Source organism: Pygoscelis adeliae, unplaced genomic scaffold (assembly GCF_000699105.1).
Source record: "Pygoscelis adeliae isolate BGI_AS28 unplaced genomic scaffold, ASM69910v1 Scaffold206, whole genome shotgun sequence".
Classification (NCBI taxonomy): Eukaryota; Metazoa; Chordata; class Aves; order Sphenisciformes; family Spheniscidae; genus Pygoscelis; species Pygoscelis adeliae.
In genome coordinates this window covers 1,062,526-1,075,600 of record NW_008825052.1, presented here as the reverse complement: position 1 = coordinate 1,075,600, position 13,075 = coordinate 1,062,526, and the positions used below count along the sequence as shown (strand labels likewise).

Here is a 13,075-nt window from a genome sequence, read left to right as displayed (position 1 = left end):
TAATCTCTTCAGAGAAAGCCAGCTCTGTGTCCTTGTGCGTTCAGGTTTGTATCAGTCTTCCAAATCACGTTTGAAATTTTAACTTGTGGCTGAATGTCAAACCCTTTCTTTTTTAACAAACGCATGCTGATTTTCAATCTACTGCCTTTCAGTCACGCTGACAGTGCCTTGTGTTGTATGGACTCTCTGATTTACTGCCTCCCCATTTTATTTTCCTTTTAAAAACAAATCCATCTACTTCTTTAGTTACACTTGGATTTTCTGAAGTGGAGTTTAATTCTAAGAGGACTTAACATGGGCTTCTGCACACCAAATCCCTCGTTTAGGGAAGAAAGAGCAGCCGGACCAGGAGTACTGACTGGGTGTTGATCCCAGCTGTGCCTGTGCTAATAAATTGAGCAGTGGCAGGCAGCATGCACAGGCTCTGGGAACGGCTATCTATCTGGCACAATTTTGGCTCAGGCCATCCAGGGTTCTCCCAGACGATTCTTAGGCACAGCTGGGGAGTTAGCCCAAGCCAAGGACAGCTTGGATGCAGCCACCTTGTTTGGGAAGCTGAAAGAGTTCAGTAAATGGACATGGCCGGGCCATCTTTGCCAGTTTGCCTCGAGGCTGGGGAATACCTCCTGGCACCGCTTTATTTTCTGGTATAAATGTAGCTTCTGTTTCTGCTCCTGCACATCCCACCTGGACCGGGGGGCGAGGGGCTTTGCAGTCACCCAGAGCAGGGTCCTGTGGGGGCCCACCACCTCCTCAGCTCTGCGGCGCTCAAAATCAAGATGACGTACTGTTGCTGTGTTGGATTCCCCATGTCCAAGACATTAGGCAAAGCGCTTTGCACAGGGCCAAGCCACATATTGCCGTCCCTCAGCCAGGTTAATACACAACCCAAGGGAACCACGACCTCTGAAAATGGCTAGGAAATGCTTTCTCTGTGGCAGCCATGCTTGCTGCAAACCCTCCTACATTATCTACCGAGGTTGTTTAACAATGCAGGGCCATGAGGAGATTCATTAAAATGCGAGAGGGTGCCAGGATTTCCTAAACCAATATCTAGCTTGTTGGAACAATCACGCTTACTGCACCACAGAATGGCTCAGCTCCCATTTTTCAAATAATGAGGTGGCAAAGGCCCAGCTGTGAGTCTTGATTTATTAATAAAGCATAAAAATACAGGCTCTAGCACTGCACAGGTTTTTCCTCCTGATTACTCTTAAAGTAACTAGCCTAGTAGCTTATTATCATTTGTTTAAGAAACCAATAGATAGAGGTTAAAAATTAAATTACGTGATCTCTTTCAGATGTTAAAATTCCAAAGGGATGCACATCTTCCATCATTTATTGCCCTGAAGAAAAAATGGTGATGTATATGTAAATTACAGAAATGGAGTGGAGGTCCATCCTGGTCCTTTTTTGCTTAAGACATAGAGTTTAGTAAACCCTCAGCTAATCTCTTGCTCAGGATTGCCAGGTAGTGTCAGGAACAATTCAGGCTGTAGCAAATACATCTTCTGCAAGAAAAGATTCCAATAACTATGGTAATTTTTAAGGAAACCTTATCTCAGATATGGGATAGATAAAAGCCATTTATCATTCTGGAGGCAGTTATGTGATATTATGGGAGAAAATGAACAGCTCTTACTTTATGCACTATCTGTGCCTTTCTACTTAGCATCTCTTAAAGCAGAGTTACAGCCTTCCTGAGGTCTTGCTTTTGCGCCCTTACCACTTCTCTTTTATTGATCTCTTTTACCTAAAGGAGAGACTCTTAAATGGATTCAGTTCCCATCTCCTAACGACTGAGCTGCCGGGTAGGTGCACAGGGGCACAAGCCGGCGCTGGCTGACAGCCGCAACGGACAGGCTGGCACTGAGGGATGCCGGGTGGGTAAGTGTGTGTCCACCCACTGCCATACCCAGGCACAGTCGTCCCCTACTTGCTGCAGGGTCCCAGCCGTAGACCCTGCTCAGGCGGTATCTCCAGCCCGTTAGGGACAGTGCTGAGAGAAAGGGGGGGATCCAGGACTGCTGATATCCACAGGCTCTCGCTGCTTCAGCCAGAGCTGAAGATCCACCAGCCATCCCCCCCCAGATTTACTGCTACGTGCTGGCTCTCAGCCACACCAGCTACTCTGGGGACATCTGCACACATTTGGCACCCTGTGTTTGAGCCTGCCTTGCTCCTCTAGGATGGCTCCTTGCGGGGAGCATTGCACTGCCCAGGAGCAGCTCTGGAGGAGCTGTTGGAGAGGCCACGAAACAGGTGAGGAGGTTGCTGAGATGGTCTCCCTGCAGTGAGCCCTGCAGTAACCGTGTGCCAGCATTGTACTCAACATCTCTTCCCAGATCAGACTTGCACAGAAACTGCGGTAGCTGCTCCCTTCTTCAAGTGCACCATTAAAACCGGTGTGGGCAGGGCATTTTGCCATTAGAGCCACAGCCTGGAGACTGGTAACTGCGTGGCCATGCCCAGGCAGGAAGAAAGGGCCGCTGGCCTGTCCTGGCATTGCTAAAATATTCCTGAGTCTGAGCAGCGTCCAGCATCTCCTGCAGACAATGCGGTAAAGCCTTTTTTTCCTTCTGAGAGATGACTCACCAGAGACCCGCTGCAGGGCCCTGCCCTTAGCAGCATCTGAGGAAGAAAGTGAGACTCATCCTTCAAACTCCTACTGCCAGGAGCAGCACAGGAAGGTGCCCGGACCAAATCAGGGCAGGGCAGGAGCACAGGGGCCAAACCATCCCACATCATCAGGTGGCAGCTGGCAAATGTGCGTCTCTGGACTGACCTTCCAGCAACATGCTCGGCAACGCGCTTGCACGGGAGATCATTGCAAAAGAGTGGCCTGTCCCCTTTCCTAAGCTGTAGGTCTGTACTATGCCATCTACCAGGTGCTCCTGGCACCTACTGCCACCCTGGATCTGCTCAGTGTCACCGTTACGGGTATTGCCCAGCTCCGCTCTCCCCCGAGGCTTCTGGCCCTCAGTCCCCAGGTGCATTGGGCATCTCCCCGCGCTCCCTGCAGGTGTCTGCATCAGGTCTCCAGAGCAGCCAGCCCATTGCCTCCAGCCTGGCAGCGGGTGAAACCTAGCCCAGGAGCCTCCTTACTGCCCGCACCACAGATCACTCATGGTGGCCACAGCAGTGCCAGCCCCAGCTAACGAGGACATAATGACCAGGTCTCGGTCCCGAAGTGGAGTCGCTACAGCATTAGTTTGACACGTCCACCAGGAGGTGTTTCAGCTGGGTCTAAAATGGATCTTTGCAGAGATGACCTGCATGTAGTGGCAGTTTCATTTGTACAGATCCCTGTGTGGGGGTGAGGGCATTTCCTTTTCAGAAAGGCCCACAGTGATTTATAAATCACACACATTTGTGAATCAGAATTTACAGGTCCTGCCTGTGACCTGGTAAAGATGAAGAGCAGCGACAGATTTGAATCCCCCAAACTATCACGCTTAATACTGCAGCATGGGCTTTCCGTAGAGAGCCCATGGCAGCACAGAGGGGGACATGTTAGGACACTAACACTCTTTTCCAGGGGAACCAGTCCCTTTCTGAATGCCACGCTGGCTTCCTTGGAGGTTCCAAAATTTGACTAAAGAAAGGTCTGACCTCCTGCCCCACTCCAAAACCTGATGTTTATCGCATGCACTTCGGGCCCCAGGCTTTGATCCCATCGGTGACTGGTGAAGGGTTGCTCTTCACGAGCACCTCTCAACTGTGAAAGATCAAAGAAAACGTAAAGGGAACGTATGTCTGGCCTTTCTTGGTAGATGCCAAGAAGATGTATTACCTGGTAGCACACCTGAAGAAATAGCAGTCATTCTCTGGTGAATTATTCAACAGCTGAGACCATCTGGTTGATTCAAAAACTTTGATTTCATGAGATTCATTAGCCGCTCCCTTGCCCTTGAAAGGATCCTCAGGCTTATTCAGTGGGAAATCACTCTTGATTTCTTCCTGCTTGTTAACACAATGTGACATTTAATTTAATTGCAGTCAGTAGAGACCTGGTTTAGTGCCGGTGGAAGTTCAGAGCTGACCTACATTCAGAGACATATTTATACTTGCTTCCCTCCGCTGCCTTTCAGGGGCAGCATCTGCAGAGCAAGCCTGGCACTTGAAGGGAACTGTCGGTGATAATGAATGGATCTTTTCCCTTAAATAGAAGTCCCTGTTCATGGTGTAGTTTGACCTGCCTGTTGTAAAGTGTTTCAGCTGGTTCAGAAAGAGACCCTTGCAGAGACAGCCCGTGCTACGTCCCTTATCCTGATAGGCAGGATCTTACACAAGGAGAAAACAGGAGCCTGCTTTGCGCTGCGTAGAAACGACGACTCAGATGTGAATACCAATGCAACATCCCTGCTCTTTTTGGTGGATTACCACCATACGTGCTTATTTTTCAGCAATTTCCTGAAAGAAAGTTCAGTGGTGTACACAGTACAAAACTTCTGTAAGTAATTAAAATGCTCCTGCACCTCAGCTGGTATTTCCCCCCCTATATTTGAAATTCCATTTCTGGATCAAAACCAAACAACGTGAATCCCACCTGTGCATCCACCTTCAGATACCTAGAGTGGAGCCACCACCCTGTGTGCCACCACCCTCGCAGGGAGGTGGGGACGGCCGCCTGACCGGTGTCAGACCTCTAACGCAGCAGCAGCAGCAACTGTGTCCCAGCAGTACCCGCGTCTCTCCGCTGACACCAGCCAGGAGCAGCCGCGACACAGGGGCTGGGAATTCATCAGACCCCACGCTGACCTCCCAAACTGGCTTGCCAGGCAGGAGAGGCCTTCAAATGCCTTCTTCCTTCTTCTTCTTTGTGAAGGGAAGGAAAACTGCTCCAAGGCATAGGAGAATTCAGGATCTGAAGAAATATTATGGCATAATGTTATTCCACCTTTTTAATATTGGAGGAATTATGACAAAAAGCAAACAAAACCAAGTCGCCCCCCCCGCCCCAAGGTACTCCCAAAGGGTTGGCACCAGGGGAGAGAAAGAGAGGAGCTTGCTGCAGAGAAGCCGTTCTGACCAAACTCAACATGGTTTTGAAAACTCTGGGGAATGGGGCTTACTTTTTTTTCCTGTAGATGTCTGGCCTGACAACTGACTTCATTCAGAGTCCAATTTCCCTCTTCATCTCCTGAGCGAGGAATATTGGAAGGGATTACGTTTTACAGAGTATATATGGAGGAGCTGAAGGAGCAAGATTGTACATGGATGCGGAAGCAAAATAAAACCAACTAGCCTGGGCGAGCAAAGTCATAGCTGCGTGGGGAAATCAGCCTCGTGCAAGCGAAGGTATGAGGTTAGAGTGTTACAGCTCTTCTGGTACAGGCCATTTTTGCAATTTTTTTTTTAAATGTTGCTTTGCAAGAGTTTAAACTCCACCGAAAAACCACTTATTCTACCACTGAGGTGTTTAGCTGGTGAGTTAGAGCAAGACACCAACTGCGGGGTAATTATGCTGGGAGAACTGGAAAGATTTGCAGCTCCCAGAACCATGTCCGGGTAACTGTCAGTGGTCTTGAAGCTCCATAAAGTTCCTATTACTGAAATGACTCCCTAGAGGATTCGTGGTGTTGTCTTCCTTTCCCAAATCAGAGGAGAAGCAGGCTCAGTTAGTCTTGACATCTTTCAGACTAACCAAAAAACCCAAGGCCTAATGAGAACCTCTTATTCTGAATGACAAACCCAATGCATCTACAGTAACGTTTCATTTCAGCAGCCTCCCAGTGGCATGAAGTGCAGCAGGTTAAAAGGAGACTCAGAAGGGCTCAGTGCTTTAGCATTTAACACATTTTAAATGTTCTATCATACAACAAGATAATAAACAGATCTGAGGTCAAAATTCCAGAGTACCTGGCGAATTTAGCGGTCCATGCCCCATTGAAAGTCATTGCAACTTGTTTCCAAAAGCTTTAAACTCTGCAAGGAGCTTCTGTAAACATAACCCTGCCACAAGCAGTTTTCTCTGAGCGCTGCAAGACAGCCGTGGTGTATCTGCTATTTTTTTTATCAGCAAGCCTGACAGAAAAGATACGTTTTACTGCAAGATATGAGACTTAAATGTTGAGTGTATGCTAGTGAAGTCAACCTACAGTAGCAAGTCCTTAAGTCGTCTCCAGATGAACAACCTCCCCGGAAACTGATTTTTCTGGTGTATAGGTTCAACTGTTTGAAGTCTTCCAAGCAAAACTCCCCTCCCTCCTCTGCTCTCCCCATGTTCCCCCTCATGCAGGCTCCTTGTCATGTGGAGTCTTCCTAGCAAACGGGAGCAGGATTTTGTAATGACCAGCTGGTAGAAAGAAGGAAAGTACATTGTGTTACTGGGCTGTCAGATCTGCAGAGCTCGCTGTTTAAATCAGCCTTTAAAGACCACAGTGTTAAACGGTATATTGAACATCTGCCTGTTGCTAAAAATTGGCTTTTTACAAGACAATCTTGGACATTTCTGGATGTACAGTAATTTAGATATTTGTTCTTCGTAATGAGCGCAAAGACTGAGCAGCCCCATCTTACTGGGGACAATTATAAACTCTGTGCAAGACAGATGCCAAGACCATCTGCTTCAAGAAAGACAGCCTTCTTACCAGCAAGTTGCATGAGGATATGTGGGATATTTCCCCCTCTTGCATATGAAAAAAGTCCAAGAAAAAGAGATGGCACAAGGCCAAAGGAACTATCAAATTTCCCAGGCAGAATTCCAAGAACGATGGAGATAGATAGTTCACTTATCTGTACAACCCCCACTGTAAAGTAATTGGTATTAATGAAAGTGGCAATATATTGGCACATCATTTCTGAAAGTTACAGATGCATGATCAAGGGGAACAAAATTATGACGCTGTGACAGCAACCCGACACTCCAGCTTGCACGTATTCCTTCCCGGCAGCGTGACACACTTGCCTCCAGCCCTCCCAAGAAGCTCCTTTCGGCTTGAACCACTTTGTTGCATTCTCCGCCTAGTGTTAGAGGAGAATAAATTGGGGGAACTGGAAACACGCTCTTCCCTTTTCTCCCAACGCTGCCTTTTCCCGGCTCCGTCTGCTCACATGCCAAGTTCAGCCTAGGCTTGTTCTGACCAACATTTGTAACAGACCAATTTCTGGCGAAACATGAAATTGGGAAGATAAGAGAAGGACATGATTCAAGTTAATTAGCCCAGCAAAAAATCTTTTCCCAGGTGGCTGCTGGAAAGACAAGTCTAGACTCGCACCACACAGACACATGCTGTCTATCCTCGTGCACAGCAAACCAGCTGACAACGTGAGCTTCGGAGTTTGCAACTCCCAAGCCGACAAGGGGGAATTATCCTCATAAAAATTCCCCCTGCAGGCTTCAATGCAGATGTGAGAAATTCCACAAAAGATTAACACAGTGACCAACTGTGAGGGACAAAGGATTTTATCTGAAAGTTTCTAGGGGAATTTTCAATCCTGGGCTTGTTGCAAACATTTAATCCCAGCTTATCAACTCCAGTAGAATTTATGGAGTCAACATTTCTTATTTTTGTTCCCCAAAGGCAACACTCAGTATATTACTACTAAAGTTTATAGACTTATTTTTATACTTAGTGCATACACTCATATGTGTGTGTATATATATATACACATACACACACACAAAGTTCTGCCTGGTAGGTGACACACAGAAAAACACAGTACCAACTACAGAGCCAAACATTTTGTGTATTATGATTTAAAGGGTTTTAAGCATTTGGGAAAGATGTTTCTGATACGGAAGCTAATATCCATTCCTGTGAGAGTTTCTTGTATCTGCTCTACTCCTCCTCTCCTCCCCAATTCCCTGTACTTATAAGCTGTTAATGGTCAGGGCACACTGCCACATATCCATTTAAGAAATGTATTTGAAGGAAGAAAAGTGTTCTAAATTATTTCAGCCCACTGTCTCCTGAAGTGGCACCCGGGGCACAGTGCACACCAGAGCTCAACTCCCAGCTCAGGAGTCGAGTCTTCCCTGTGAGAGCCACCACGTCGAAAATTCACCCTCTGCGACATGGCAGCAGCTCACTCCCACCTGCACCCCGAAGAGCTGAGAAACAAGAACAGCCTCTTCTCTGCCTGCAGAGGGGACGGTCCTCAGGACACACCGGACCGGCTCTTTCCTCTCACTCCAGGCTCTACCACTTCCTACCTCAGTACTTGCAGGGGTGCGAGGCTAGGCAATACCCAGTTACCACCAGCACACCGCTTGTGAAAACAGTCTGTGGAGTTTTTCAGGTACACGAGGCTACCGAGATGGGAAGGTAAACAGAAACGTGTAAGCTTGGTGCAGTTACACAACGGCATGAATGGACAGTAGAAAGACTCAAGCTCAGCTTTAGTGAGTTGGTCTAAAAAGGCGTAAGCTCCACGTTCGCTCACAAGGGCCTAACTTCAGCAAGTACTCTTTGAAAGAACAGAATTGTCTTGTTAATCAGTCAAAAAACCCCAACAAAAACCCCACAAAGCAACCAACCCATTTCCTTCCACCTACCCAATTTGGGGTTCTTTGCATCTCATCTACGGAAGTGCCTTATCTTCTATCCTGCTGTCAATTAGGGCAGTTACTCCTTTGCTATTGTTTATCATTGATGAGCAGTGATTGGATTTATAGCAAACAATATAGTGTAATTCAAAAGTGCAGTTAAAGACTGATCAATGGGATAAAAATGTGTAACGAATTTATTTCCATTATGTGCTCAAAAAGAGAGCGGGTAGGGAGTTGAAAGGATTTTTTTCTCTTGGTTCCAGCTTGCGTTAGTTTTGTATGAACAGTGCAAGAGAATGAGTTTATCTGAATGCTGGTACAACTGCAAATTAAAATACCAAACGGTAAGAAATATTTTATATGGACACTGCTAGACAGAAGAATTGAATGAAGATAAGCAGACTTTTTATAAAAAGATTTATTAAAAATAAGTTCTTTAAAGAGAAAAAGTGTGACATGTATATACATTGTCAAAAACTTTATGGGGCTTATAATACAATGTATTCCAAACTGAACAAGAGACATTCACTTTTTTTTTTTTTTAATATGCCATGCTTATTGGGACTTAACAGCATATGGGAAGAGAAAAAACAACACTTAACACACAACCATTACAAGCAAAATCTTGAAATCGAGGAGTACTTGCAAAGATAAAACTCAGTGATCAGCATGATGCTATTGTTAAATAAAGACAGAAACCAAGAGTTTATGAATACAGTCTTCAGCCGATACAGTTTATCTGATGACTGCTAGCTTCTGATTAGTTCTTCACTTCTACTGTGAATTAACAGATCTTAGCAAGTGGCTTTGTGTTCTATAAAGGTAGAAGTACTTTGGGGACAACAAAATACCGCCCAAACCCAGGTAAACGAATGCATCTTTTCCAGCTCTATTGCAGTAGACATCAAAGATTTCTTCTTCGGAAGAGAGTTGCACAATTGCTGGTTTTCTCCTTTAGCTCCCCACATCTCTGACAGCCAGAACCGCAAAAATAGTTTTTCTTAAAATTATTTTATTTTACAAGAGTGTTTTGCACAAACAGTGACATGACAAACTAACACTTGATTCTGCATGCTTCAGATGACCTCAGCTTCTCGTACTCAGAGGTCATATTTAGAACTATATCCTTTCAGCTGTGTCTTCTGAAGATTTCCCATTTTTAGTGCATATATACAGCTAGCTGAGAACTGCGGTATTACAAACGTCTACCCATCCTTACAGCGGAATTCACTCTAATCTCAGATGTATGCAGGACTTCCATCTTTAGATCTTCGTCGTATCCTCTTTAGTCCCATAGTTTAATAAGACCATCCCAGCCACATGTAATGACTTTCGATGTTTCGTGTGGATGCCACACTGCACCGATACAGACTTTATCATGCGCTTTTAATCTGCTGTAGAGTTTTGTTGTCTTCCAGTCCCAGATGTTAAGCTTTCCATCTGCATCTCCAGATATCACATAGCTATATTAAGAGGATTAAAATAAAAGCTGTATCATGTGTGAAGACTGCTTGTATTATAATACTTTTACACTGAGCAATGGAAAAGAGCTTCACCCAGTGAGCTTCCTGTCTGACAGTCTGCAAACGTACCTACCAAAGAATTAGCACTCACGCTGTGCTCTAACGCGCACAAGTCCTGCAGAAGGTGATTCATCAACTGCGAGGTAAATGTGCTAAGCAATGAGATTATACCGTACACTGTGTTACTGGAACTAAGGAGGATACATCAGCAGAAGAGAAAGTGCCAGAAGTTTCTCTAAAATTTATAGACACTTCACTTTTTCCTCCAGTTTTGCTGAGGTTATTCTCCAGTTTTTATAGTAATGAAAATCTTAATTACATACAGTGGTAAATGCATGGGCATTTATAGTACTAAGCAAATAGGATGAAGAAGATGGGCCTCTGAACAATAAATGAGGATACCCACGCCAGACCTGCAAACTGGGAAAACTGGGCAAGTCCAAATCCCAGGTATTCTAGACAAGCGCATACTGCGGGAATAGACCTTGTGCTGCAGACCATGCGCAAAAAGAGCCAGATGCAAGGCAGAAGTGGAAGCCTCCTGTGCTGCACCAGGGCTAGGGTGGGAGACAGGGGGACTCTCTGGATGGTTTAACAGCAGCGTAAATCATCTTTGCAGAATGGGGAATCTGGACTACATGGACTGTTTCCTAAATGGTGCTCAGAGCAACTGCTGGTATAACTTAGTCCTATCGAATGGCAAGAGCAAACTTTCCATTCTGCTGCTTGGCTAGAGAACTCTGTCTGATGCCGAGTTAATAGGATGGCTGTGCATCAACGAATGTTGCAGAGGATTCAAAAAAGAAATTCAGTGCCTATGCCGGCAAGTTTTAAGATGAAGCTCACTCCCACAAAAACTTACCTCATGTCAGGTGAAAAATCCACTTGACAAGCGTAGCCAGCTACCATGTGACCTTTGAAAATTTTCTTTTTGTTTAATCTGAATCTGTTCTGAGCTCCAAAAATCAGAATTTGGTTATCCATCGACTGGCAAGCCAACCACTTCCCTATAAATGCAATAAACAAAGGTGGTATCAGAGCGCCGCATCTGAAGAAACAGACTTAACTGGAAAGTTTTAAGATATTTTTATAACTTTTCTTGCACTATCTCAATCCAGATTTTCATTATGTATCAGGGTTCTAGGTAGCAGCTGATATTGCTTCTGCCCAGTACAACTGCCAAGAGGCAAAACCTTATGTTTGACAGGATTTGGGATGCCTATTCCTACAAAATGCACTCAGAACTCTAGAACAGCTCTGGCTGTTAAAACAACGTGCTGCATCAACCCCACTGACTTGCTGATAAGTTTTTAAGCTACTGAGTAAGCTTGCTGGTGCACATAATGAAGTAATCCAGATGAGGTAAAAAAACCCATCAGCTGCAATATATTTGATTATCTGTTTTGTGGGTACTCTAAGATGGTCACCTTTTATTTTCTTTGTGGGAAAAAGAGGTCTGAGGTAGACTCAGGAGTTTGAAAATCTTTATAAATTTTTGCAAATATTTAGTATTCTCTGCCCTAATGGAATACAATTTATGAAGATATTTTAGTGAAAGAAAAAAACCCAGGCTTTTCTAATCTTAAGTCTATCCCATTTTGCGTCTTGGCAGTGCATTAACTCCTGCCTGAGAATCCAAAGATGAAGTGCTACAGAACACCACAGAACAGACACTTCTGTCCTGGACTCTGCATATCGTCACTGCCTTTACAGTGTTTTATGCAAACAGCGATAACATAAAATGTGCTGACTTGACTGTAAATCTGACCACACTTCCAGCTGCTAGCTTGGAATTTGAGGATCTTCTCAGCCTCCCAAAGAAACAAATCAAGTGTGCACCCCAAACATGTTATTCTCCTCTTCTACTTTTTAAAAGGTCTGTTTCCTGCATCGCTCAGGAGGAAGATTTTAATTGATGAGATTCATAAATCAGTGCCCCTAAGCAGAAAAGTTCCACATCTGCAAAATTTTCAATTTACTTTTCTTTAAAGGACTCATTTAACTCCAAAATGATGCATGATGTGTCTGGCACAATCTGTAGCATAACTGTTCCAAAAGAATTTGTTTTGTGTGATATTGGACTACTGTAGGTCAAGATAATGTTAGTTAACATGACAGGTGATATCTTGAGCTGAAAAGATGACTACTTCATCCCTAACATCATTTACTGTCTCATCTCAGAAATCAAATAATCAAATGCTGGCCAGTCAGAACTGGAAAAAGAATGAGAAATCCAGTATTTCAATGTGGAAGAATGAGATGAACTGAAAAACTGGATTAGAACACAGCAAGTTGTGCAATTTCAGAAACTGGGATTGAAATAGGCCAACTGGGGAAGCTAACATTTTTAAATGCAGCTATCTCTTTCTCCAGAATCTTCCTTTTTATATTAGAAACCCACTTCTCCTGTTAAGAATAAAATATTTACAATGCAAAGCAAATACAATTTGATGCTGATAGCTGGCTGAAAACATTAGCTGTGCAACAAGTTGATCAGCCACTACTCAGCATAATGGGACTGTTAACTGTAAATCTCGCAACACTCTAATAATGTTGACACTAAAGCTATTTAATTTTGGCCAAAACAGATAACAGAAATTTTGTCCTGTTAGAAGGACTGATTACTGGAGGCACTAAACCTTTATCCTCCTTCAGTTTGATACTAATTAAAGAACATAAACACCAGTGAAACATTAACATAGAGAAACACTGAGATAATTTGGGATTTCTCTTATGAAAGATTTATTTGGGCTATATTCAGAACAGAAAGGAACAGCATTAACATGATCATGTGCAACATCAGTTTCTGCTTTAATGGTGGCACCACAAGGACTGCTGAACTTGCTTAGTACTTTGCAGCCATCGTCAGTTCCCACCATTGTTTCTCTTAATATTTTAAATACAGCAAAGAGCACATTGTAGCTCTATGAAAAGAAAGAGTCCTTTTGCCCTGTCTGGATGACAGTCTAAATTTAAATTGATACAGTTATCCTGATATAACCCCTCATTTTGACATACTTGTTCTTCTTAAGACTTTTAAATCAAAACCAGATCCAGT

At 44.2% G+C, this 13,075-nt stretch overlaps 1 protein-coding gene across 1 annotated transcript in view; it reads right to left on the bottom strand.

The window, feature by feature from the left end:
• Positions 1-8,934: 8,934 nt before the first annotated feature.
• CDC40 (cell division cycle 40) overlaps positions 8,935-13,075 on the bottom strand; it is a 32,054-nt gene continuing 27,913 nt past the window's right edge. Inside the window, exons 13-14 of the mRNA XM_009326432.1 lie at positions 10,880-11,024; positions 8,935-9,957 (exon numbers count right to left, since the gene is read on the bottom strand). Of these exons, the coding sequence (XP_009324707.1) occupies positions 9,780-9,957; positions 10,880-11,024 (323 nt within the window). The 3' untranslated portion in view covers positions 8,935-9,779. The remainder of the gene's footprint in view (positions 9,958-10,879; positions 11,025-13,075) is intronic.